The sequence below is a fragment of the Oryzias latipes genome, chromosome 19 (genome assembly GCF_053564925.1).
Source record: "Oryzias latipes strain Hd-rR chromosome 19, Olatipes_Hd-rR_3.1".
In the NCBI taxonomy this organism is placed as follows: Eukaryota; Metazoa; Chordata; class Actinopteri; order Beloniformes; family Adrianichthyidae; genus Oryzias; species Oryzias latipes.
The window spans coordinates 9,887,032-9,912,136 of NC_136255.1; the positions used below are offsets into that span (position 1 = coordinate 9,887,032).

Consider the following 25,105-nt stretch of genomic DNA (forward strand, 5'->3'; position numbering starts at 1 on the left):
GCAGATGACAAACTGCAACTTCGCAGAGTCTGTCGGCCGGGTGGTATTCTACGACGAGAGGCTGGTGGCCTACCGCAAACGCGTGGAGATGAACTACTCGGCCTGAGCCGTCGGCCTGGGCCCTCGCAGGAACTCGCCTCTTGCTCTCCACTGTTGTCGAGGCAGGCCTTTTGTTTGAACCATGTGGCACAAACTCACGCTGGAAGAGCTGATACTCCTTGCGTCGCGAACGTCCACCGCTCAACAGCCGAGCCGGGTCACCGCTCGCACTGCAGTCTCTCAAAGGAGAAGAGAGGGCGGCTCAGTCGAGATCCTGGAGCCTCCTGAAGCTGAGTCCTGCTGCGACTTGAGATCTTACGTCTTGATCAAGTGGTGCCCGTGGTTCTCGCAGACCTTCGGGGTCCTCTCGGACGCGAATCTGAACATGCTTACGTTCGGGCTGCTGAAAGCTCACGTAGAAGAGGGGCCCGTGCAACTGGAGCTGCTGGCCGCGGCTCTGATTGTCCTTAAGGTACCCAACGCCCCTAACGCGCCCACCTGCACAGAGCCCTCGCGAGCGGTCGAGTTTCTCTGTCGTCCGGACGAGGACTAGCTGTCGTTGTGTTTTTATCTCCGTCACACCCTTCGAACCCAAATGTCTTCGACCAGGATACACGAGCCGATCCGTGCGTACACACACGGCCTGAGTGAGAGCAAGCCTCGGAGTCAGTCTGTCCCGTACGGAGCTTACAAGTACGAATCCTCAAAGAATTATCTCCCTCCTGGCCTCTTCCACTTCGTGAAAGACGGCAACCGCTATGTCCCCACGCTGCACGGCCTCAGCCTCGATTCTATTGGCCGTCTTAAGGAGGTGGCCGTGTGCTGCGCGAGCAGCTCCATCGTGGACAGACCGTTTCTGAACGCTCCCCACTTGTACGAAGTGGAGCTGATCAACACGGGTCACGAAGCCTTGAGGCAGGGTGACAGGTTCTCAGTTCAGCTCCCGGACAGAAAAGACGTGGCCGCGCAGCTCGGAGTCGAAGGGGACCCGGGCTACGATATCAACGTCAACAAGGCCATCCGGGGCGGCCTGCTGGCCACCAGACGTGTGAACTGTGAGTGCGGCGGTGACCCCGTGGAGGAGGTCGTGCAGGCGCTGAAGCAGGATGAGGACTTTGACGTGTTCCAGCTGGTGTCTCCCTACCACCCCCAGTGCGTGCTGTCCATAATGACCCTCCTGGCCAACGGAGCAGAATATCATCGGGTGGAACAGGCCACTCGAAACGCAGCTGCCTCTTTGGCGAACAGCAGATTTGACTCGAATCTGGCCGCTCAGCTCGTGGAGGACCAAGAGGCGAAGCGATTCCTGAAAACTGTGATCGGACACGCGATGACCGTTGTGGAAAGTGTGCAGGGTTTCGCGGGAGGACAGGTGTTACGAGCTCGGAAAGGGCACATCGCCAGCTCGATCCGTACTGGGGATAGGTTCGTGGCTCAACTCGACATGCACAGGTGGCTGCTGTAGCAGCAGAAATGGAGGGGGTCCAGCACGAACAGGACGAGCGTTGCATCTGACCCAGAAAGATAGCTTTGCTTGTGCGCAATCAGGCAGTTTGCTTGTTAAATTGCTTGTGAAATTTCTTGTTAGACGAATGCTTTCACATGTATGAAAATGTGCTGATGTGAATAAAATTCAACAAACACACCTTGGTTTTTGTTACTGATTTATTCTCATACCACCACAATCCTATTCTGGTACGTGACAGTTTTGAATTTAGGCTTCGACACATCCGTCTGGACCGTATTCCACTGTGTGGCCTGGGTGGAACGGGTAATGAAACTCTCAACGCATGGTGCTTTCGCTACAATCCCTTCAAGCAGAAGCTCCCGGTCTTGCTTGTGTGAGGAACGGTATTTTGAAAGTGAATTGCAACGACTGGCTTCAGATGTAATTTTTGCGGCCCAGCAGCAGCATTTCGGTTTGCCAGATTCTCTGGCTCCAGATATAAGTCTGACTCCTAATCGCTTGTCTGTTTGACTTGATGAAACGATGAACCAAGCTTTTTTTTGTTTTGTTTTTTTTCAAAACAGAATTTTATTTCTTTATTTTCACGATACATCTTGAGAGACGTTTTTCCCACCACAGGTTACACAAAAACGTTTACCGTGACAATCGTTTTTCGCACCAGTTCTTCAAATTATACAATCAGGACAGGTGGAAAGATCACCTTCCCAAACCTTAGACACAACTTCCAGCTGTTTGAGATCAATCTGCTCGGCCTCAGTCAGTCCTATGTACACAGTCCACACGGGATCGCCGTCTGAGTTGAAGGCGTAGTGTCTCAGTTCGTAAAGCAGAGTGTCGGTCACCGCTTGGATCCTCTCGTCCTCCTTCTCTACAATGTTGCGCATGAACAGGAACGTTTTGACGGCTGGAAGATATCCAGGAGTCAGCAGTTTTTTAACCAGAGCGGGAAAGTTGGAGCAAACGAACCGCTCTTCCATTTCGAACAAACAGGGGTGCTGTGTCTGACTGGGGTGGTCGACCTGACAGCCATAGCACTCGTCTTTACGGAGCTGCTCCAAACAGCTGGTGAGGAGATGGAACATGACTATCTTCACCGCTTGTACGAGAGGGCCCGAGACACACGCTTCCTCTTCGTCCAGTTGTCCGTGCCGGAGGCTGGACGGTTCGGTAGAAGAGGACTGCGAGTTTCGGCTCTCACAGGTGGTTTCCTTCCTCTTCTTCCTAGCCTTTTCCTGGATGCAAGGGAGATAACCCGCCTGCACGTTGTGGCTCTCGCTCTTATTTTTGTAAGAGGGCGGCGGATCGTGCTGAGAAAGGTCGAGCTCTGGATTCGTGTCCAGATCAGATCCCTGCATGGGGTCAGTCTCACTAGTGGTTTTCTCAATTCCCACTTCAACGCTTTTGCGAAAGGGTGGAAGAAGGACCCCTTGCAAGAGCGAGGGAGAACAGTCAGAAGACTGGCTAGGCTGTGTCCCAGAAGTAAGTGCAGCCTGATCTGTCTTTTCACATCCTTGAACGGTTAGTGACGGTGAGGCTGATTGAGTAGCCCGAGCCCAGGTGACCGGAGGATTTCTCTGCGAATGGTTGCGGAGCATGCCTGTTCGCTTGTCGATCAGTCTGCAGTTTGCAAACGGGTTCGATCTTCTCCGTTCATCTCCCTCTTTTCAATACTCCGGGTGGGTCGGTTTTACCTAGAGAATTGGGGTCTTGAAGGGTGGCCTTGGAGGTGGCGGAGAGAGGCCAGCTTCCTGCTTGGCCTCGTGGCTTGATGGAGAGAGGGATAGGTATCTGAAAGCAAATTGACCCCAGTTGTACTATTCCACTCAGTACCAAGTGTTAAGGTCCAACTCTCTCCCCATTCTAGCAGTTAAGGCGCAGCTCATTTGCCCTCCTCGTGTTTCACCCTAATCATCTGCACACACTCGGGTGAGTTCACAAACACTGTCAGCACCCACGGGCTAACAAACCAGATGTGAAATTCTGAGCTTGGACTCAGGTTCTCCCATCACGGACCTCTAGCGCCCTGGGGCTAAGGAGCATTCGTTGACAAAAAAGAAAGAACAACAACACCAACACACCACTCGTTTCAGTCAGTGAACGGTTTATTTGCGTTTTATCAGCATCATCTGCACGGACTCGTCCGAAGCGCACAAACACATTGAGTTTGTCAAACAGTCACAACAGTTTCTGTAACTCCGGGCTGACTCCTGTCTTTCTTTTTGTTCTTCTTGTCCTGACTGCGGTGTGGTACGTGGCCACCCTGGACTTTCGTCATCTTGACTCTGCAGAGGTCTTCCACACTCATATCTTTGCTCGAGCGAGATGGGTTCAATGAGATCAGGGGCTTGAGCGCCCCCTCTGAACCCAGGTCCATTCCGTCGAGGCTTTGGTAGTTTTTTCCCGCCTTCGGCCCCGTGGCAGCTGCAATGTCTCCCCTCGGACTTTCACCCGTCTCAGATGCTCCGCTGCAAGCGAGATCAAACCACCATTCGCGGGATCTCCGGTCGACCTCGGGGCTCAAGAAACCGAGGCGCCTTCGGAGCAAGACGCTCCCTCGAGCCCTGTCTTCTTTCGGAGAGGCGAGGTTTGTCCACCAGTCGTTTCCCGAACACTCCGATGAACCCATCCTCTCACTCATTCCAGTCTTTCGTGTATCTGGAAAAACAACCTCTGCAACCACAGCACGATGTTGGCAATCACCAACGCGGATAGAAAGACCTCCAGGAGCACCTCCAGACAGCTCTCCGAGTGCGCCTCCGGAGTCCTCAGGTGCATCGCCCTCTCCCCCCTGCTCCCGTTTGTAAATACCATCACGGTCAGAGTGCGAGCGGCCCCACCGCCGTCAACAGAGCACCAGCTGCACGCTTCTGGTGACGCCCCAGTAAAGCGCCAGAGCCGGAGCGCCGCAGGCGAGGGGCTGGGGGTCCGAGGCGTCGCTCAGCAAAATGTGAGCAGTGTTGTAGGCGAGCGCGACAGTTGTTAGCGAGCACCAGAAAGAGTGCGGCGCGTCGTATCGGTCGCGAGGGTGGAAGGGTGTCTCCTGGAGCTGCCCGAAAGCTCGCTTCCCGTAGCGATGCGCGTCGTCGTCCCGAGGGGAGAACGTCGACAGCCTCTTCTCCCTGAACACTGCCACAGTTTCCCCTTTGCTTGTGTTTGAGAGGGCCAGGTGTTGCATGCGTCTGTGCGTTTCGATCAGGCGGGCAAATTTCATGCGCATACAGGAAGCCGCCGATGTTACGGCCCCCACAGCTAGTAAGGTCTCGTATCCTACGATCCACTGGAAACCTCGCGCCAGAGGGTTGTGGATGATCAAAGAGCAAAAGATGAAAAAATACAACCCGAACCTCGCCCCGACGGTGCACAAGCCCATTCTCGCTCAGCACAAATTGGTCTGGCCGAGCAGCCCCAGTGACCCCACCGCATTAATCCAAAGGAACAAGCCGGCCGTGCACGACCAGAGCGGCGGCCAGGCTCTCCGGACCTCTTCCCAGCAGCCAGTACGAGACGGGTCCGTGCAGTACAGCCAGGTGTACGTGTAGGCAGAGAACAAAAGTGCAGAGAGGAGGCATTTGACCCAGAGGGGAATGACCCTCAGCGGGTGAGCGATGACTTTGGGATCCGCTTGAGAGACCAATGCGCTGGAACTCCTGGCGGCCACAGCAAGGCCTGAGATCAGAGCCGCGCAAACCATTAGGGACCAACAGGCCTCGGTCGCGTCCAACGCCGGGTAATCCCAGAGCCTTACGATGTGAGAGAAGACGGTGATCACGCTCGCTGCGTTCGACGCTCCTTTGAGCGCGCAGACTACGGAGCGCTTTGCCCGACGCGACCGTCCACGCGTGCGGTTGAGCCAGCACACCGCAGGGGATAGATACAGTGGATGGATGCCGTAGGTCACGACCGCTCCTCTGTTGAGTGCGGCCGATGCGATCAGGTCCCGATCGGGCACGAAGGTCCTCGGCAGCATTCTCGAGCTGCCGTTCTCCGAGTGCTCGGCCCCCCCCCCCTCTTCCGCCACTTTACGATGGTTAGTTGTCTGATGCACCGTCCGAAACCCCAGGATCCCCCCCTCCGGCCGCCAGCCTTCGTCTCACAGTCTGCGGGCGGCTCTCACCGCGTCGGCCGTGTTTCCGGCCAGGCGAGAATTCTGCAAGCAGGGCATCGACGCGACTTCCGCGCCGAGCTCGCGCATCCGTTCAAAAACCTCCCGGTCATGGGCACGCCACTCGCAGGACCCGTTGCACCTGAACGTGTTCCCAGACTCCGTACCCAGGTGGACGTAGTGGCTGCGTCTCACATTGCGAAAGTGATCGAAGACCTCGTCTTCGCTTGACACCCAAATCAGACCGAGAGACGCCCCGACGGTTTCTCCCAGCGGCGTGTCGTCTTTCCCGGCCGCCGACTTGGCTATCAGGTACAGCCTGGATGAGCTCGAGCCGTTCTTGCAAGGGACGGTCGAACTGTTCACGTCGGCAGTGCGATACAGCGGGCCTGAACGCGACGACACGCAACCCACGAGCTGCAACGCTTCCTTGACCAATGAGGGTTTGGAAATTATGCAGTGCAGAACGTACCATAGGTGCTCACTTCTAGCGGGCACGTCCCCCAGAGTCAGCGTGATCACGTTGTTCATCAACGAGGTCCTGAGGTCCCGCGCAGGAGCGGCAACACTGCGTGCGTTCGACCATTCCCTGTTGCACCTTATCATGTCGTGGAACTGTTTTAGGGACCTGTTCCATTCTGACACGAAGACGTGTATCGGAATCGCTGGGATGTACAGCTCGTTTCGGTTCCTGGCGTAGCTCCCGATGCACCTCGAGGCCATCTGCGCACTGCCCTTTACGCAGTACGTGTTGTACAGGTCCACTATCGACGCATACTCTTCCGCGCGAGCCGCGACGGGAGCGAGGCACACGCAAAGGTCTCCCACCTGCGGAATCTGCTTTACTTCGGAAGATATCATCTGCGAAGGGACGTAACTAAAATCGAGAGGGCCGAGGGCCATGTTATTGCAACGTCTCTTCCAACAGGACGAGGGGCCCATGTGTACAGCATCACAGTCATCACCCACGTCTTCCTGAACCAAACGTTGCGATCGCTGAACGCCAGCCACCTTCACATCGGGCAGGTTGAGGGCAACGCAGATCGAGTCCACCCTCGAAACCATGATGCACTCTCAAAAAACGTTGGAACCGCATTCTCCTCGTTAGTGAAAACTATACAGACCCTGATGCCAAAAACCGAGAAAGGAATTGGAATTGCTTGCAAGCTATAATCAGAAGGCTGTCTTTACCTTACACTAGCCCGGAAGTGCACAGAAACCCATGATGTTCATGAAGTACACATTTTTTTTTCTCGCTTTTGATTTTTATTCAGGTAATTCAGGTAATTGCAAAAACAAACAGCAAAAATGCAAGAACACAAGTCACACAAGCATACAGACAAATTGCAAATGTACACAACATGTCATGTTGGGGTTGCAAAGGCCAGTCAACCGTCTGCGAATCATCTGTGCACTGAGACCGACGAGATGAACTCTCGCAGTGTCGCTCGTGCATCAGAACTGCTGGGCGCCTCTCCGGACGACCTTGGGGCGTAACCGGCCTGCTGCTTCTTCTTCGCCACAGTGATGTCGTTGCTGCCCACGCAGCACGCGGCCTCCGCACTGTCACTGGGGGGTGAGCCGGCTCCTGTGTCCATGGCAGACGAGTCTTCGACGTCCTTGTGCTTTCCCGATGCCCTCGTAACTGATTGCTCTCGCAGTTCTTCCAGTTCTTTCAGCAGCGTGGGGACATCCACGGACGTACTCTCGTGTGAAGGCTGCTGCTGCCGGTCCCAGTTTCTAGCCCGCCTGTTGTAAGGAGTATCTCTCGCTATGGTCTGCAACTCTGAGCTGTGCAACGATACCTCGGGTGACGCGACCCCTTCTGTGGCCGCCGGGAACACATGCCCTTGCTGCATCGCGTCCTTGATGCCGTTCTTGATCATGTCGCCCATGCTCGCTCTGATCATTTCGATCATGGTCTCCCTCCTTTTCCGCGAGACCTCTTCTTTTTGAGACTCTTGTCTGTTGTACTCCAGCGCTATATCTCTCCTCTGTTGGTCAGTCAGGCAGTCGACTCGCGAGGGCTTCGTCTTCCCGCTCTGCGACCCGAAGTCACCTTTGCATCTGTCCTCGTAATCGAAGCCGTAGTCTTCGTAGTCTTCGTTGTCTTCGTCGTTGTGGCTGTAGCGGTGACGGTGGGGCTGAGCTCGCCCAGTTGGGCTACCCCGTGCCCCGAGACGATCTCCCCTCAGGGCACCGTACCGCAGCGGGCTGATTCTCTGACCCCGATCCTCTGCAGCCCGTCTCGAAGCCGAGAGGAGTCCCCTGACTTCCTCCAGTTCGTATTTCGACAAGGCTAGTTGCGGTTGATCCTCACGAGCATCCATGTCCTTTTCAGACGCTCGATCTACCGGGTCCGGGCTCATGGCGTTAGTATGGGCTTCCTCGCCCGCGCATAGTCTGTTTCTCACCCCGGTGCGCTCCGTGAAGTCCTCCGCTCCTCGAATCGTGAACAGGGTGTCAGGGTCCTGGGGAGATTTCAACCTCTGTGCGAGAACTCCGTTCTGTACCTTGATTGCTCTTAGGACGTCCTCGAGCGCTCGCATCTCATCCGCCTGCTTGATCATGAGCCGTCTCATGACCTCGACCCTGTCTTCAGCGCTCTCGCTTTCCCGGAGCTCACCGCGGCCCGTCTCCTCGGCCGGCGCCGCAGTGAGGGAGCTCTCTGGCTCACGCGTACTCTCCTCCTTGCCACGACGCAGACCGGCTTCGAGGGCTTTGTCTTTCACGGAGCAAAAGCCCATCCTCGTCATGGTCCGAGACACGAGGTCCTTGTCGGTGAGGACCACGCAAAAGCAGGCTGGTCGCATGGGCACCGACACCAGGCTGCACTCCTCCGTGACCGGTCCGACAGAGTTGTCTCCCACCGTCCCCAAGCTGAATGCCGTGCTCAGCGACTCGTCCTCCCTCAACTCAGAGAGCAACCTGGCAGTATATTCCGTGCTGTCGCAGGCCACGCAGCAAAACAGAAACGTCTTGTCCGCTGACCTGCTGTGTACGTGCCAGTAGCACTTCACGCGGCCGATGCCTTTCTCCGCGTCGTGCATGAACACGGCCCTTCCTGGCTGTGGGTGGCAGGCCCCAGACAAGGAGAACAAGTTCTCCACCGAGTACTCGACCCTTGACTCTGGGTAGATCTCGTCCACGTCCGCGCCGTACACGCTGCAGACACCCACGATGAACGAACACGTCCCGCAGGCGAGGATGTCCTCCAGAGCCTCATCGTAATCCTGTGTTGTGGTCCCGTAGCACTCTCTGCAGAAGATCGGCACAAAGAGAGAGGGGTCCGAACGTAACTTCTCGCCCTCGCACTCGCAACTGTCGGCGTAGTCCACCAGCGTCATGCTGCTTTTGCTCAACACGGCTCTCTTTACATCTGCCTTGGACATCTTCACATAAACGCTCTGGCCTTTGAGGCAGAACAGAGGTCCTGTCCGAGGGACCGAGGCCGATCCGCAGCTGTCCGAGCTTTGCATTTTCTACTATCCCCGATCGAGCACGAGGCGCCTATCTCCTCGGCTATCGGGGGCATGAGCGGGAACAGGCTACCGTGTCGAAGATCAGATTGTCCCCCCAGACAAACTCGTCGTCGAACTCCATGAGTCTCTCCAGTGCCGGCCCTGAGATGTGAACAACGTTCTCGACGGTGCAGTAAGGTGGTGTGCCCGCAAACGGAAAGACCCGATTCCCCTCACCGTTGCGCGAAAGCCTAAGCTCTGTTAGCAACTCCGAAAGCCGTCCTGCCTTGGCAGGAGACAGTCCAAATGTCCCGCGCAAGTAGGATCTCGCCCCGGACCGTTCAAACTCGTCCTGGGAGCGCATTGCCCCACCCTGAGTAGGTTTGCACCATTTACATCTAGCGCGTTCTATCACTGCTATCACGTGCTCCGAGCTCGTGCGGAACACGCATCGCCTGTGCGCAGGGATTCGCCAGAACCACTGGTTGGCAGGGGAGAAGAGCGCTCCGCGCACAGTCGACCTGTCGCTCTCCATTACCCCCCAGACTCCTCCAGATGGTGCCCTCGGCTCCTCACTCTTCGCAGACCACGGGCTCTCGTCTCGGACCTTGCCAGCCTTCGGATGGAGAGGTCTCGGGCTGTTCATGCCGGGCGATGCGTCGCAGAGCTGGAGGCGACAGGGGACAGGCAGGAGTAGTGCTCGAGAGGCGGAGGGGCTCCCCGGTTAGTAATCGAGGCCGCAAGGTCGCAGGGAGACGCCGCCAGGCCCCTGACGGCCCACCCTCGCCGAATGCTGAGAACGGAGCGCCTGGCGATTCAGCGGGCTACGTGTCTGGCATGGCCTCCCAGGCCATCTTTCAGATGTTTCCAGAGGCCGGGTCCGCGGACGGGATGGAGAGTGAATTCCGCGCTGTCAGCGAAGCAGATCAATTTCTCCAAAAGCAGTACCCCATGCTTCACATGAACATAAGTGGCAGGGAGCACCCCTCGATACAGAGTCTCCGTTATGAAACGGAGCGCTCCAAGTGCTTGCTGTGCGAGAGGTTGGACAGAAACACCCTGGACTCCATAGGTGTGCTCGAGCCGCAAGAGGTGGCGCCGTACTTGAAGTCGTGCCGTCGAACGTTCACAAAGAAGCAGATCAACCTCCACTTGGCGCACTGCGCGAGAGACGACGAGAACGTCATCGGGGTGCTCCGCAGCATGACCGTGGACTTGATTTCGGGCTCGTACTCCCTGGCGAGCCAGGCATCCCTTTGCGTCATGAACCGAGTGCGCACCCACATGGGTAGAGTTTTCCTTGTACCCGACCAGGCAGTGGCCAAGGTTCACAACGACGCGGTGAAACAGTTCATAGGCTTGGCCGCCACCTGCCAGTCGCTCATGAAGCGCAGGCAGTGCGATTCGGACAAAGCTTCCGGCGACCCGCCCTCCTCTCAACTTCTGCTGTAAAGCCCGAGGCCGAGCGTCAGGAGCCTTCGGGTATTAGCGCACGCCCGGGCGTAAGGGAGCACGGTTGACCGCAAGAGCTTGCATGGTCTCCACCTTGGAAGTGTTGCCACATGGTCACTCTCCTCGCCGCGATGGCCACCTGGCTTATCTGCCGAGTCCGAGCTCAAGCGCCGGCGGACTCGGAACCTTACGGATACGCTCCTTACGCGTGGATCTCCGTGAAAAATTGCGGCTCTCACACTGGCTGGTGCACGGGCACCAGCCAGGCAGGTTTCGCTTTGAGCAGGACAGGTGCTCTCAAGGGCGAGTGTACGCATTATTGCCCGGGAAGGATCAGCGCCCTGTGGAGAGACACGCGTGGACGCTCTCATGACTTGACCAGGTACCAGAGGGAAGGTGTGATGCTGGGAGCCTACGTGAAGAAGCTCGACAGGTCCTCCTGCGTCCCGGTTCCCGGGGGATTCGGGTGCTCCGAGCGGGTGGTTGCGAACGCCCCGCTGAACAGGATATCTACAATGCTACACGCCAGCCCTCGCAACAGAGACTATTACTTTGGGACGAATACGTCAGGCCAGTGCGATCCGGGACCTCAGTGCGCGGCCTACAAGCTCATGAAAAGAACGCTGCGCGCGTCCGAGGCGGAAAGGCGGTGGCCAGACTCGGAGGACGTCCTGGCCATCCGTAACTCGCCCTACGCCTGCTTGCTGGCGTACGTTGGCCTGGGGGACGCAGAAAACATCGGCGTTTGCCACCTGCAACTGGGAGACAACTGTTTCGAGTCCAACGGCAACACGTTCTGCGTGAGCGGGTCGGGGCGCGCGAAACCGGGTCTGACCAACTGGGACCGCTCGGCTTCGGCTCCTCTGGCTATGTGCGAGGTCTCCAGCCTCGACGAGGCTGCCCGCGGCCCGGATTACTCGCCGACGGCCGAGGAGATCAGGGACTTCGTCGGGCCGTCCATGTGCGACGCCACCGTCGTCTCGGTGGGGCGTGCTCGGTACTCCTCGATCGGAGGCTACTTGGCCTTAGCTCTAGACGCCAACCTGTTCGCCGCCGTTGCGCAAGCAGGCCACATCGTGACGAAGGTCCCATTCGACGAGTGCGTGCTCCCCGCGTCCCCGGATCGAAGACACTTCCCCGTGGTCCTGGCCTCCTTGGCCGAAACCCTCGCCAAGGCCAGCTTCTCTGTCTCATCCACGGCTTTGCTCTTAGACGCGAGCCGATGGGGGCTGACGGACTGCTCCAAGTCACACTGGGAAAGAGACCAGTTCGGCAGAGCTGCAAACCTCGCGGCATCCGCCCTGCACGGACGAGGCATCCGCAAGGTGTTCCTCGGCCTTCCTGCGTCTCGCGGGCTGCTGGCAAAGACCGACTTCTCAGATCTGGCCGAGTTTGAGGCGTTCGTGACGCCGCGGGGCCGCGCGGACACGAAGGATCCCAGGCACTGTCAGAACGTGTGGGTGAGCCCGAGCGGCTATAACGATGAAGGAAACCACTACGCTGTGGTTCCCTACCTCATGACTCTGCTGAGGAGAGGAGTCAGAGCGAACAGGATCATCTTCACTCTGTCCCTCACCGGAGCCCTGAAGCTCAGCTCCCTGGAGGGCACAAACGCGGGAAGGTGGGAGGTCTCGGCCGGTCTGCCTTTAGCGGACCTGGAGACCAACACCGCGCTCAAGTGCGAGGAAGACCTCAACACCAAGTGCTGCTCGGGCTCCACAGCCACGGTCTGGGGCAGGGGGGTGATGGTGAACATGACCGTGTCTTCGACGTCGTTCGAGACCCTAAAGCGATTTCCAGAACTCGTGGCCGTGGCCTTCGGGGTGAACCAGTTCGTGATAGCCCCCGTGGACTCTGACTTCAAACGCGGCGTGCGTCCAGACACCCCCGCAATACTGGGCATCGCCTCGGCCGTGCACAGGCTGAAGGACTGGAAGAGGCAACAGATGGCCGCTGGGATATCCACCACAGAGACCATCCCCGCAAAGCCCTTTTCTGGCGCGAAGCCGTTGAGGTTCGCGAGGTCTGCCTCGATCCCCCCACCACCGTCCTACCTGGGCGAGCTGTCCGAGCTGTCCCAGCTGGACGACGTGGTGATCACCATCCCGGAGAGCGAGTACAAAGACCCGGCATCGGGTTCCAAGAGCTCCCTGGATCCCTGTTACAACGTGGGTCTGAGCCACACTCTCGTATGCCCCGGCCTTGTGGCTGTCCACGGAGCGCTCGGGGTTTTCAAGGAGCCGCACAGGGAAATGTTCGCCACCAGCTACGACAGGATCTACATCGGGAATGTGTACTCGATGGAGTCGTGCACTCCCGGGGAACCGGTCGAGACGGCCGAGTCGTCGGATCGCCCGCCGCAGGTCGCGATAAACATCAACACCATGATGCCCACGACTGACCCGAGACACTACATGGTGGGAATCCTGGACACGAAAAGATTTGTTGAGTACGCTCCGCCCGTGAGCAAAGTGTGCACAACGCACAACACGGGAGAGAGCTCCCAGATCCTCAACCTGGTTTCAGTGGACGACGGATTCGCGGTGGACAAGCTGGCGGTGGATTACGATAACGGGTCGATCATGAAGCCGGCAGAGGCCTTCCACTTTGTTTCAAACTTCACCCCGGGCCTGGACTACATCAACCTGAACGTGAGCTGCGTGAACTACGATGTGAGCGCCCTCAAGCCCTGCCTGATCTCGGTCTGTGGAGGAGACGACAGCTGCCGGAGAGACTACGGCAAGCTGTGCGATTCGGCACACGAAATCACCAACGACGCCCGCAGGGCCGGAGACCTGATGAGAGAGGGCCTGGAGGAGTTGGCCTCGCAGGAGCGCAAGGCTTCGGGGTACGCTCTGCCCGATAACGCGCCCTTCCCGGCGCTCGACCGACCCGAGCAACGCCGCTCGACGAGGCGCAAGAGGTTCACAGGCGTGATACTCGGAGGAGCCGCCCTGGGTCTGGCGATTCACGTTTCCAACAGAGTGGACCACCTGGAAGCCCAGATGGACTCGATGAAGAACGCCTTCACGGGGATCTCAGGGCAACTGGTAGAGGTGAGCAACAGACTGGACGCGAACTTGGCGATGATGGACGGCAGGATAGACGAACAGGAGAGGAAGATGAAGAGAAACACGGACATAGCCAACAAAAACTTCGGACTCCTCAGAGACGCCATGAAGAGGAACACCGAGGCGGCCCTGCGAGACACCAACGTCAAGTTTTCTGTGATGACCAGCTACCAGATGTGGTACGCTCAGATGCAGAGCGTGACCCATCAGATGACGCAGGCTGCCATGCACACAAAGTTCATGGCCAGGGGGGTAGAAAACTGTCTGAGGCAAATCGCTTCTAAGCGCTCGGGGAGCTGCCCGAGCGGCATGTCCGTGATGCGCGATCACCCGGGTCTGTCCGAGTTTCCCACCGTGGGTGCGGCCCTGTACAGAAACCGAAAGCTGTTCATCGTGCACTCAGTGCCGAACGCTGTGGAGCGCGCCGTGGTCCGAGGGATCATACCCATACCCAAAATGAGCAACGACGGCATCCCCTGTTGGCCCGACTACAAAGTCTGGCTCATAGACGGACGGTTCTATGAGCCGTCCGAGTGCTACGGCAAGTACTGCAGGAAGCCCGAGCTTCACGAAAGGTACAGGAGGTGCGTCAAGGATCCCTCGGAATGCAAGACCGTGTGCGGTGAGTGCCACAGAAACATCTGTTACCGTAACAACAAGGTGACTTGGATGGAAGGGTCAGTCACAGTCGAGATCGAATCTCCCCCGCTGAAGCCTTTCTCCGGACCGCACATTTCTGAAGGACCTGTGTCTTTTGTGGACCTGCTGAAAGAGACTCTGCCCGGGACTCCCGGAATGGAGCTGCTCGAAGTCGTGAACACAACGTTGAACCTGTTATCTGTGCGTCAAAATCTGAACAACATCACCAGAGACCTGAGATATTTTGACACCAAGTACAGCGAGATCACGGTTGGAAGAGTGTCTTTGGGAGGCTGGCTGTCGGGGTTCGCTAGCAGCTCAGCTTTATGGATTTCGATGGGCCTTCTCACGACCTGGTGCGGAGCACTTTCTGCTGGGATTGTCTACTTGGTGTTTTGCGGAGGGGGATGTGGAGCAGGGCCTGCGATCCCCAGATCCGCAAAGCTGAGGAGGACTAAGATGCTGTAGTTTGTGTAGTGGGATTGGACGTGTTATTTATTTCGTGATTTCGTTTTGTGTACTGTATGCGCACCATCCCTTGAACAAGGAGGATGTAATTTGTTTCTGACATTCTTTAAAATGCTTGGTCCCGTCTGTAATGAACGCTGCGAAATAAAACAGTTCACAAATTGTTTCCAATTGCTTCGAAGCATTTTTTATTTTATTTCCTTGACACCCATAAAACAGAGCTTGCACTTCGTCTCAGTGAAAATACACTTTTCCTCCTTCTTTGTCAGAAAATAAACCATCAAACCTTTAAGTACCCCGTTCACATGTTTACGGTATTGTGCGCCTTGCTTCATTTGCCCTGATCTCTGGGATGGGAAAGGGAGAGGTTGATGAGCTACAACTTTAAGAAAAGAAATACATTTAAAAAAAAAAAAAAAAAAAGAACCTCTGTGTTCACAAGCAGTTGCACTCATCTAAATTAACATTATGGACAAAGATTCCATCTCCTCTGACTTATTGTTTCTATGCACACAGCATGGGCTTCCATCGCTCCTCCCAACCCTCCACCTCTATGCTTTACCCCCTGCACCTCCATAACTTCTTTCCCCTAATCAACCTACGAGCTTCCTTTTTCCCTCCCCTCCTTTCATCACAGTCTGCCTCTTTGAGCATTGCATGGAGGCTCGGGAGGTGGAACAGTGACAGAGTGTAGCAGACAGTTTCTGTGAGCATCGGCCGGATTCTAAAAGCTACAGTCGGCCGTTTTGAAGCAGGGGCGGAGGAGGCGAGTGGCAGTCTGTTTGCATTGGTCACGCCCTGTGAACATATGTCTGACTCTGACAACTCCCATCGGACCCAGAGACTTCTCGTCTGACCCAGACACTTCTCGTTGTAAGCTGTGAGTGGAGGTCCTACACTCTAAGGGAAGGTGAGGCTCAGTGATGGTGATACGAAAAGCGCAACAATGAGCGGAGTGAAAAATTCTTCAGTGGCTGATACTCTGAGACAGTCAAGGAGGAGCCATGTAGGTTCTGCCAAGGTTGATCACAGAGGATGGACCGCAGACACCAGTGTTCGCTCATACAGGAACACTCGAGAGATTCACCCCTCAGCATCTGGATGGAACTCGCCTCTCTGTTTTAACAAAGGTCGGAGCACGAGGAAAGAGACGTCGGCGGAGTGTAAGAACAAAGAGATGCAGAGGATGACCCAGCCTGAGCAGAGATGGATCTGCGGAGGCCAAGGCAGATACATCATGCCTTCTCCCCTGCGCAACCTGCAGCAAAGGAGAAGGTACGAAAATGAGAGAATAAGGAGGAAGCAAAACCGGCTCGACCAGATGTCCGAGTGGGCCGAGGGCAACATTGCTGGTCAAGGCCGGAGGGACGGAATTCACGATGGGACTCGAGGAAGCGGATGCAAACGCGTCCTCAGACGCGTCCCTATCGTCAGCCAACCTCCTCTCTACCCGACAGGCAGGGCGCAGGTTGGAAGGGAGCGAAACTCTGAGCACGCGCCCAGCCGAAGAGGGTTAAGCCCTGCCGAGGGTTGTGAACGAAACAGAGGCAGTAACAAACATCACCAGAGTGAGAAGATCAAACGCAGGCGGGACCCCAGCCTTAGCCTTCGCAGGATTAAATCCGAGACATGGCCTGCGAAAAGGAGGGCCGAGCCAGAGACACCTACCATGGAAGAACAGTCAGACTTTGATGCGGATGCCGGTGAGGTTCACAATGGAACGAGAAAGGGGGTTCGCTGGGCTGTTCCTCACGCCAGAAGCTGGCAATCGACGTCCGCACATGGAGGCCGTTTCAGGGCGCGAGGAACCGCGGCTAGGTCTTGGAGATCGGAGTCTAGCTTGACAAAGGAAGACAGCTCCAGCGAAAGCGATTCCAGTGAGGGCGAATCTGAGATTGGCGAGATTCGCAAAGACCAGGGCGAGGCCAGAAAGAGCGAGTGCAGCCCGTTCTACGTCAGCGTCTCGGACGAGGACGAGGAGGAAAAGAGTCAGGGGGCCGTAGAGAATGAGGCGGCCTCCCTGGAGGAAACTGAAGACGAGGCAGAAGATGCCCGCGGCACACCTCTCCCTCTCTGCCTGGGTGCTAGAAATGAAGCGTTTCGCGACGTGGTCGTGTATGAGCCGGGAACTAGAGGCATTGAACACCAACCCGAGGGGAAAGCAGGCCACCTCCGCCACCCTGAGCCACCTGCGGCATCCCCAACGAGCCCGTTGGAAGCGTTGGAGGTGACGGAGAAAAGTTGCGACACGGAGAGCGCACGCTCCCTTCGCCCAGAGGAGATCGAGGTCCAGTCGTCAGGGGAAGTCATCGAGGTTGCGAGCAAGACGGAGGACGAGCTACGCGCCGCCATTCACAGCATAGGCGGCGAGACGTACGTATTCCAATCGATCCTGGCTCCACGCTAGGTCTAAGGGTGATATTCACAAGTTGAAGTTTGTGTCAATTTTCCAGGATCTCCTCGAGTTATTTCACCACGGCAGTTGGGGACGCGGAGTACGTGGAGAAGATGCTGAGGCTGGAGGAAGAGCACGATGCCGTGCTTTCTCAGAGGAGCCAGACGAAAGCATACGACGACATCAACTTGGTCACGTACCCTGACGACATCTTGACGCACCCACCGGAATCCCTAAAGGGTTTCCAGGTTCCTCCTCCGCTCGCTTCGTCTTCGGCAGAGCCGTTTCAGTTTCCCAGCTCTGAACTGCCCCAAGGGTTTGTGAACATGGAGGGGCTTTGCTTACCGCCACCCGGGATGCCTAACGGCGCTCTCGGTGTTCTCAACGCCATCAAAACCATCGACGCCATTGACGCTGTCGACGACGTAGGGGATGGAATCCTGAGCTCCCAGCCGGACGTAGAGCCACAGAAGCATGAGCTTGGCGCTGTGCTCCATAGCGAGTCTGCGGGGGTCGAGAGAGAGCAAGCCTGTCTGATCGTCGAGTCAAACCAACAGAGGTCCAGGATGCGCCAAGACGGGGAACTTGTGCGCGGAAGCCCGAAAGACAGCGTGAGACCGTGCCAGTGGGACGGGATTCCCAGCGTCCCTCTGTCCACGCTCGAAGGTTTCGTCACTTGTCAATCTTGCAGCCGGGTCTTCAACCGCGCGCCAGTGTGCCGCGGGTATCTCCTGCAACTCAATCGACCCATGCAGTGCCTCTGCGGATGCGTCCTGTGCACGCTGTGCTTCAGAGCGCAGGGAGGCTGCCGAAAGCACTGGGTCATCTCCGAACACGGAACGGTGAATGCCACGGCGAACGCGCTGGCTGACATGCCGGGGATGGAGGCCGTAGGAGTTTGGGATCTCGAGCGAGAAGGTCGCGACCGCTTCATGACGGGGATCGAAACTGAGGAATGTGTCGAAAGGATGTTGGCCGAAGGGTCGCCCAGTAAAGAGGAACTTAAGCGAGGTAAGTCGCACACCCTCTCGCACCTGGACCTTGCACAGCTTCAGGAGTCTGACTTTAGTTTCTCCGTTTTCTCTCCTTTTTACGCAGCGTTCCAGACCCTGATAAAGAATCCAGCAAACGACATGTCTTTCGCCTACTGGGAAAATAAGCTCTTGCCTGAGTATGATGCCTACAGATACGTTTGCATGCCACACATCCCGGGGTTTTGGGACCGCGTGCTTGTGGGGAAATGGTGCCCGGAGAGCACCCAGGCGGCCATCAGGCCCGACGTGCACCTGCCGCGGCTGTTCGACGTGGACATGGGCGTGCATTACTTTCACTGGTGCTGTTTCGTGCTGAAGGAACAGATCATCTTGGCAGCGTGGTGCACCACCAAAGTGTACCAGGGTGGGAGCATGAGAGTCCTGCCACTGATCGACAGTTCTTTGAGGGGGACGGTGTCCGAGGTCGAGTTCAAGAGGATGATTTTCCTCCTGCGCACGTGGTTCACCGTGCAGTACCACTCCAGGGAAGGCGGCGAGGGCTTGGAAAGGGAAATCCACACGGTCTTGGACTGCCAGCCGCTGGAGGGACCCACCATCGTTCAAACCATCGCGGAGCTTGCCCTCCGAAGCGGAATGGAGAAAGCTGATCCCAGCTACGTTCACAAGAGGGTACGACCCTTCGCCTTGGACGCAGATGTGTTTTCAGCTAAAAATGCAGCTGCGGCCGCTCTGTTCGACTACCGACCGCTGTCTTGCTGCGAATCCCAAACGCTTTACATGAACGTGGCAGAGGAGTTCAGCAACTGCCACCGTAACTCTGAGACTGGAAATACGGTGACCCGACCCATTTGCTACGAAGGTGACAGAAATGTCTACATATGAACATTTTTGCTCACAATGTTCACATCATTTCATCATCTTTTTTTTTTTATATTGTATATTTGTAGAAACAGAAAAGGTGTGTGGCATATGACTGCATATGAAATGTCTTCGAAGTGCTTCGCTTTACTCTTTTACAATTTGTTTTCTTTACCACAGTTATCTAAAATTTTCTTTCGACAAGCAGATTTAATTCCTTGCGACTGTCATTGAAACAGCCAAGGCTTGCGTGGTTGTCTTTCTACCTCATGCATTTTTCTTTTCATAGCCTGCAATCCAATCACATGAACTGTACCCTCTTGAAATGTAAGATGTATTTTCATTTTGTACTTTGAATAAATTCATTTTGCTGTTGATTAAAGTAGGCCTCCTGTATTTTTACAGCTCCTCTCTCTACATTTATTGGCCAAACAGAATATGGAAACGAGTCAAGCAGTTGTGTTTTCAGAATATATTTTATTCAGATCGACACAAACAGACAGTCAAAAAACGCCGTTGAATTAAAAAACAATACAAACAGAACACAAAAAGGCAGCACAGCGAAGGAGATGCACACTTTTATACAAAGGCCAGTAAGACAAAGAATAATAATTAAAAAAAAAGACACAAACAGACAGTCAAAAACGCCGTTGCATTAAAAAACAATACAAACAGAACACAAAAAGGCAGCACAGAGAAGGAGATGCACACTTTTATACAAAGGCCAGTAAGACAAAGAATAAAAAAAAAAAAAAAAGAAACCAAACAACTCAACAATCCGAGCCTTTCTTCCTTCCGCGATGAATTGATGTGCATTCCCCATCAGAAAACCAAAGCGGGGCTACCCAGTTTAACGGCAGTCACACGAGCCCGTGAGGGTGCCTCTGAGTAAGCTGGCCATCTTCGTACGCCCTGCTCGCGTCTTCTACTGTGAGTTGAGACACCGGTTCCCTCTTGTCATCGAGATCTCTGTGGAGGTTCAACGCGAGCACCGTCCTGTTTATCTTGGCCGAAGCATTGAGTTGAAGCCCCACACTGTCTGACAGAGTGTCCACCGCGCCCACCAGCCTGACCGCGTCGATCCTGCCCCTGAGCGCCATCAGCATGTAGCGCAGCTGGTCCCTCTGAGTCTCGGCCGAGCGCAGCTCATTCACGTACTCGGCGGACAATGCCCTGTCGCAAGACTCGGAACCGATGATCCCCTTGATCATTTCTATGTTCACGTCCAGACCCGTAATGGACCTAGCCACTGTGTTGATGGCGGCGTCCACTTCGGCCTCCTCCCTTTTCCTGATCAACGCGACAGCACGTTCGCGGTCAACGGGGTGCATGAAGAGGGTGACGAAGAAATTGACCCCGCACAAAAGCACGAATTCCACAAAGGCCCAAAGTCCTCGGGCCACCTTGCGCGTAAAGCTGGTTCCTCTCGGTCGAGGCATCCTTCCTCCCGGCTACTTCTTCTCCTTCCTTTCTCATGCACGTGTCGCTCGTATTTCATTTCCCCCCTTCAACTCCCTCACACGTGCAGTCTGCGCCCATGGTTGGGGCTCTCGAATATCCTGCTAAATATGGGAGCTATCAATCGAGCGGTTGTCTGCATGGGGTTGCAAGCAAACAAGCCTGTGCCACTGATTCTGGGCGCGAGCCTGTCGACCAGGGGCTCGCGACCCGTAGGGTCGCAGGCTATCATGAGCCTCCTGTCCGAGGTCGTCCCGATGCTGTAAGTACCACAGAAAGCCACCCCGAGAGAGGGCTGCATGATGTCGGTGGCCCGCTTGTTCCCGTTCGCTCTCTCCGTGGTGTCCTTGAAGAGGTCCCCCACGTGATTCAGCACGCTCTTTTCGAACTCCGCCGCGTGCAGTGCTTCGCAGAAGATGCTGTGGTTGCTCTCCTCCTCGCCGTCACCTCTGCGTCTGCCTCGTGGCCTCAGCGCAGAGCTGAAGGGCCTGAGCAGAGTGGGCATGCATGTGTAGGCCTCGGAGCGCATGAGGGGATCCAACGGCACCTCGCCCGTCAGGCCCTGCAGGCTCTGGGACCGCCCGGTGGTAAAGATGTACGGCCGGCGGTAGCCGCACGCGCTGTCAGACTCGGGGCAGAAGCCGTTGAAGGCGTCCGCAATCACCATTTCGTACGGCCCTCCGCGGCCCTCCAGGTGCACGTCTCCCCCTCGCACGTCCTTCATGTACAGGTTGGGGATGTACAGTCCGGGCGACTCCAGGGTGTCTGGGATGACCACCGACTCGCAGTACTGATTGACGGTGCACACCTGATGAGTGTTGTTTGCCGTCGGGTTGCACAGCACCTGCGTCCCCAGCGCGTACAGAGCAGACTTTTGCTGCATCAGGGACACTCCGCACCCCGTGAACCTCACTCCTCTGAACAACAGATAGGACAAGCCGGAGTAGTAGACGGTATCGTAGTGGTCCCTGACCACGTTGTGAGTCAACAGGGTGCTGTAGTGCATGCCGAGCAGTATTTTAGCCAGGTCGTTTCCGATGCCGGAGATCTTCCTGAGTCTTATCGACCACATGTACGTGACCACGGAGTTGCGGTGGAACCCCGGATCCTTGCATTCGGCGTGGCGAGAGGCCGTGGGCTCGAAAAGTTCGCTGATGTCTTTGGCTTCAGTTTCGGGCGCCACCTTGGAGAACGAGCATGACCCGGTCAGCCGCGCGACAGTCAGGGCTCGGTCGCCGTCCAGGCCCAGCTCGCGAGAGAGGTCCAGCTCCCCAGCCCTATACCTCAGCGGGTCACGCACCCAGTCGGGGTCGCTGTCAACGACAATCATTTTGCGAAACACGCGAGCCCCCAGGCCGGGAAGGATGATCCAATACATCAGGTTGCAGTAGTCCATGTCGTCTAAGGTGAAACTCACGGGATATCCGTGTTCGTTCAACGTGATCCCGCGGGGTCTGTGACTGATGAAGCAGGGCATGCAGGCTACGATGGAATTGGCCCTGTCGCCCACCACATTTTTAAACAGCGCCAGCACTCCGATTATCAATCCCTCTAGCTGTAACAGCACCTCTCGTTCCTTTGCGGTGAACTCAGCCGCCTGGGTGCGCTCTCTTTCCCCTAGCATGCGGCGCATGTGAACCGCGCACACGGGATCCGCAATCCAGGACCAGAACATGCGGCCACCCGTCCACCCCGAGTTGTTGAACACTTCGACTGGCGTGTTCGATAGAATCCTGTCTCTCATCTCTAGCATGCTATCCGTACCCCCACGGTAATTAAGTGCTTTGTTGAGAAAGTTGAGGTTGATGCTGACGGTCTTGGCGTGTTCGCTGTCTCCGAAGCGAGCCAGGAGCTCGCTTCCGATCTGCGCGATCTCGTTGGAGAGGCAGTTCATCGCAGAGGAATTGAACAGGGTCACCCTGGGCCTCACGACCCAGCGCGCTGGGTCGACGGTGGCCAATGTTGACGCTCCGCCGTCTGGAGCTTCGGGCACCACCATGTTGCGAACGTCAAACTCCAACAGCGACGCGGGGTTCTTGATCTTATGGTACCAGTCGTCGCTGTGCGCCAACTGCGCCATGCTTTCCACGGTGATCCCTCTGGGTCCGTTCCTCATGAACGCGTTCAAGTCACCCTGCAGCTTGTCCCGGCGCTCCTTGCCGAAGAGAGCTTGAGGACTGCCGAGACGGTGCAGCTCCCTGAGCGTCACCCCGACCACGGCGCCGTCGTACTGATGCAGGTACGAGACTGAGGGCGACCGCTGGGCCAGCTGCTTGTAGCCGACCTCTTCTGAGTCGGCGGCGGAGAGCACTTTGGACGGCGAGATCTGGCCAAGCGCCGGAGCCGTGCAGCCCACCGTGAAGTACTCCCACTTGAAACCCTGCGTGTTGCTGAAAGCTTTGTGCTCCGTCGAAGTTTCCCTGGCGCATCCGTGCTCCATCTGCACACCGTCCACCAGAGCGATGGGAATGCTGACAGAACGCCCGCCGCCGATGAGAATGTGGTTCACGGGCATCTCCAGGACCTGGTCCCTGAAGCTGGAATCGTCCGTGAAAGCCAGCTCCCCGTCACCCAGCTTGCGTCTGTTGACGAACTCCATGGTGAACTCGTAGAGCCCGTCGCCGCGTGACTTCTCGTCGGCGGCGGTGTAGACGCAGAACTCTGGCGCAAGCTTCATGTTTTCGCAGGTGATGCGTGTCCTGACGGTGCTATAGTCTTGGGACATCACCCGGAAGAGCGTGTCTCCCATGACAAGGACCTCGGGCCTGTCGCTACACAGAACCCTGCGAGCGTTCTCCACCACGCAAACGAAGGAGTCAGGGTGCGCGTTCACCGTGCCGCACATGAGCTCGGCCATCGTCAGCACTGAGTCCAGCTTCTCCGCTCTCGACAGGGAGACGAGCTTTTGGCAGATCCTGTCTGTCAGCGTGGGCTGAGCCGCACAGTACTCCAGGACCTCTATGGTCTTGGTGAGCTCCCACGAAGTCCTGGCCTGCTCCAGCTCCCTCCGTATCAGCTCCTCCGCCACAGAGGGCACCGTGATGCCCAGCAGAAATCCAAACTGCATGGTCACCACTTTGGACGTGTGCTGAAACACCTGGCTGTACTCTCTGGTCCGAACCCCGTTTCCCACCGTGTCGTAGGTACCTCTCTGGGCCTCTCGCTGATCCGTGATCCTGTAGCGCCGCATGAACCGTGTGCCCGTGGGCACGGACGTGTCCGGGATCAGCATCTTGTACACCAGGCCCGCCAGCAAACGGCTTGTGTCCTTCTGCTGCTTGAAGAGAGACACTCCCATGTGGGCCTGCAGTATCATCACCACCGCTTCTGCCGACACCGAAGAGTTGGCCGCCGATGCCTTGACCACGTTCTCCGCCACGAGCTCAGCGAATGCTCCGGTCGAGTCGGCCAGGAAGCGCGGCGCTTTGACCAGTTGTTTGGCTGCCTCCAGAGATCTGAGCGAGTAAACTCTGGGGTCTGTCTTGACCACGCTCATGATGACTTTTCCTTCTTGTTTCTTCCTTTTCTTCAGTTCCCCCCCCCCCCCCCCCCCCCCTTCTTGATCCTAAGCACAGGGACGGGTCCGCTCACACGATTGCTTTGTCGCGTCCGCTTTTGTCCCGCGAGGCAGTCGATTTTCTATATGGACTCTCGTTCTGGGTCCCGTGCGCGTACGGGGGAAGCCTGCTCAGAGCCATGATCATTTCTTCCCGACACCTGCCGTCATAGGTAAGTAAGCTCGAATCGTTTCGGCCGTGGCGTTCTAATAGCCTCTCTGCAACGCACGCGTCTGAGGCAGAGCTGATAGCTTTCAGTTTCAACCTGGCCAGGCGGATCGCTCGCTTGCGCGTCAGTGCGAAGTCCCTCAGGCGACAGTCAGCTTTGTCCGCCTCATCCTCACCCTCTTCGTCGCTGCTGTCCCCGACGACCTCGTAACGATACCCGCTCTCCCCATTCGAGCCGCACAGCGCCTGCCTGTTGCCGCAAAGGCAGCAGAGCGCCTTGAACAGTACGCAGAACATGGCCAACGAGCGGTGTCGAAGACGGGGCAGGAGCGGATTCTCATTAACCCCCCGGTTACTGTCCGAGAGGCGAGTCAAACAGAACCATGTCGCTAAAGGCAGACAAAGAACCCGTCTACGTCCGCGAGGCGGCTTTGGCCGAGTGGGCCTTAGCGGACAGAGGCGATGCGAGGGTTCTGGATGAGTTCAGGAACGGCCGTTGCGCTCACCGTGCGCGCAACCGTAATCCCCGCTGCAAAGAGGCGAGCTGGGACTGCTACGAGCGGTGCTACGACCTGTTGCCGCTACACAGGGATGTGGCGTCTTGGGCTTTTGTGAGTGAGGATCCGCAGCTGGCCGTGGTGATAGAGGAGATCGTGAACACTTTCAGCCCAGCCTTGTCGGTGGAGTTGCTGCTGTGCAACGTGCTGGGCAGCAACAGCGAGAGCGCAGCGTGTCTGGTCCGTTATCTCGTGGGGCACTACGTGGCCAACCGCTCTTGCTGCGGGCACATCAAAAGCACCCTTAGGAACATGATCCGCTGGACGGTGCTTGCGGGCTTCGTGCCTTGCCTTTTCCTGCCGTGGAACAAAATCCGATCCCTTGGCCTCGGCCTGTCTGGCAAGGCTGCCGTGATCAACATGGTTTCGGGCTCCGGCGGGCAGGACGGGCGCCCTCGAAAGCGCTGCAGGAAAGAT

The 25,105-nt window shown here is 56.8% G+C and overlaps 1 protein-coding gene across 1 annotated transcript; it reads left to right on the forward strand.

Moving 5' to 3' along the window:
• The first annotated feature begins 16,334 nt into the window (after positions 1-16,334).
• On the forward strand, positions 16,335-20,762 carry LOC144988041 (uncharacterized). The gene is made up of 3 exons (XM_078938112.1): positions 16,335-17,073; positions 17,154-18,106; positions 18,194-20,762. The coding sequence occupies exons 1-3, from the start codon at positions 16,370-16,372 to the stop codon at positions 18,970-18,972; spliced, it is 2,436 nt and encodes an 811-aa protein (XP_078794238.1). The 5' UTR covers positions 16,335-16,369; the 3' UTR covers positions 18,973-20,762.
• Positions 20,763-25,105: the final 4,343 nt, after the last annotated feature.

Excerpts from the sequence above, each read along its gene's own strand:
- LOC144988041 (XM_078938112.1), top strand. The coding sequence starts at position 16,370 with ATGGAAGAACAGTCAGACTTTGATGCGGATGCCGGTGAGGTTCACAAT. Across the intron at positions 17,074-17,153 it reads CACAGCATAGGCGGCGAGAC|GATCTCCTCGAGTTATTTCA; the intron begins GTACGTATTCCA and ends TCAATTTTCCAG. Across the intron at positions 18,107-18,193 it reads TAAAGAGGAACTTAAGCGAG|CGTTCCAGACCCTGATAAAG; the intron begins GTAAGTCGCACA and ends CTTTTTACGCAG.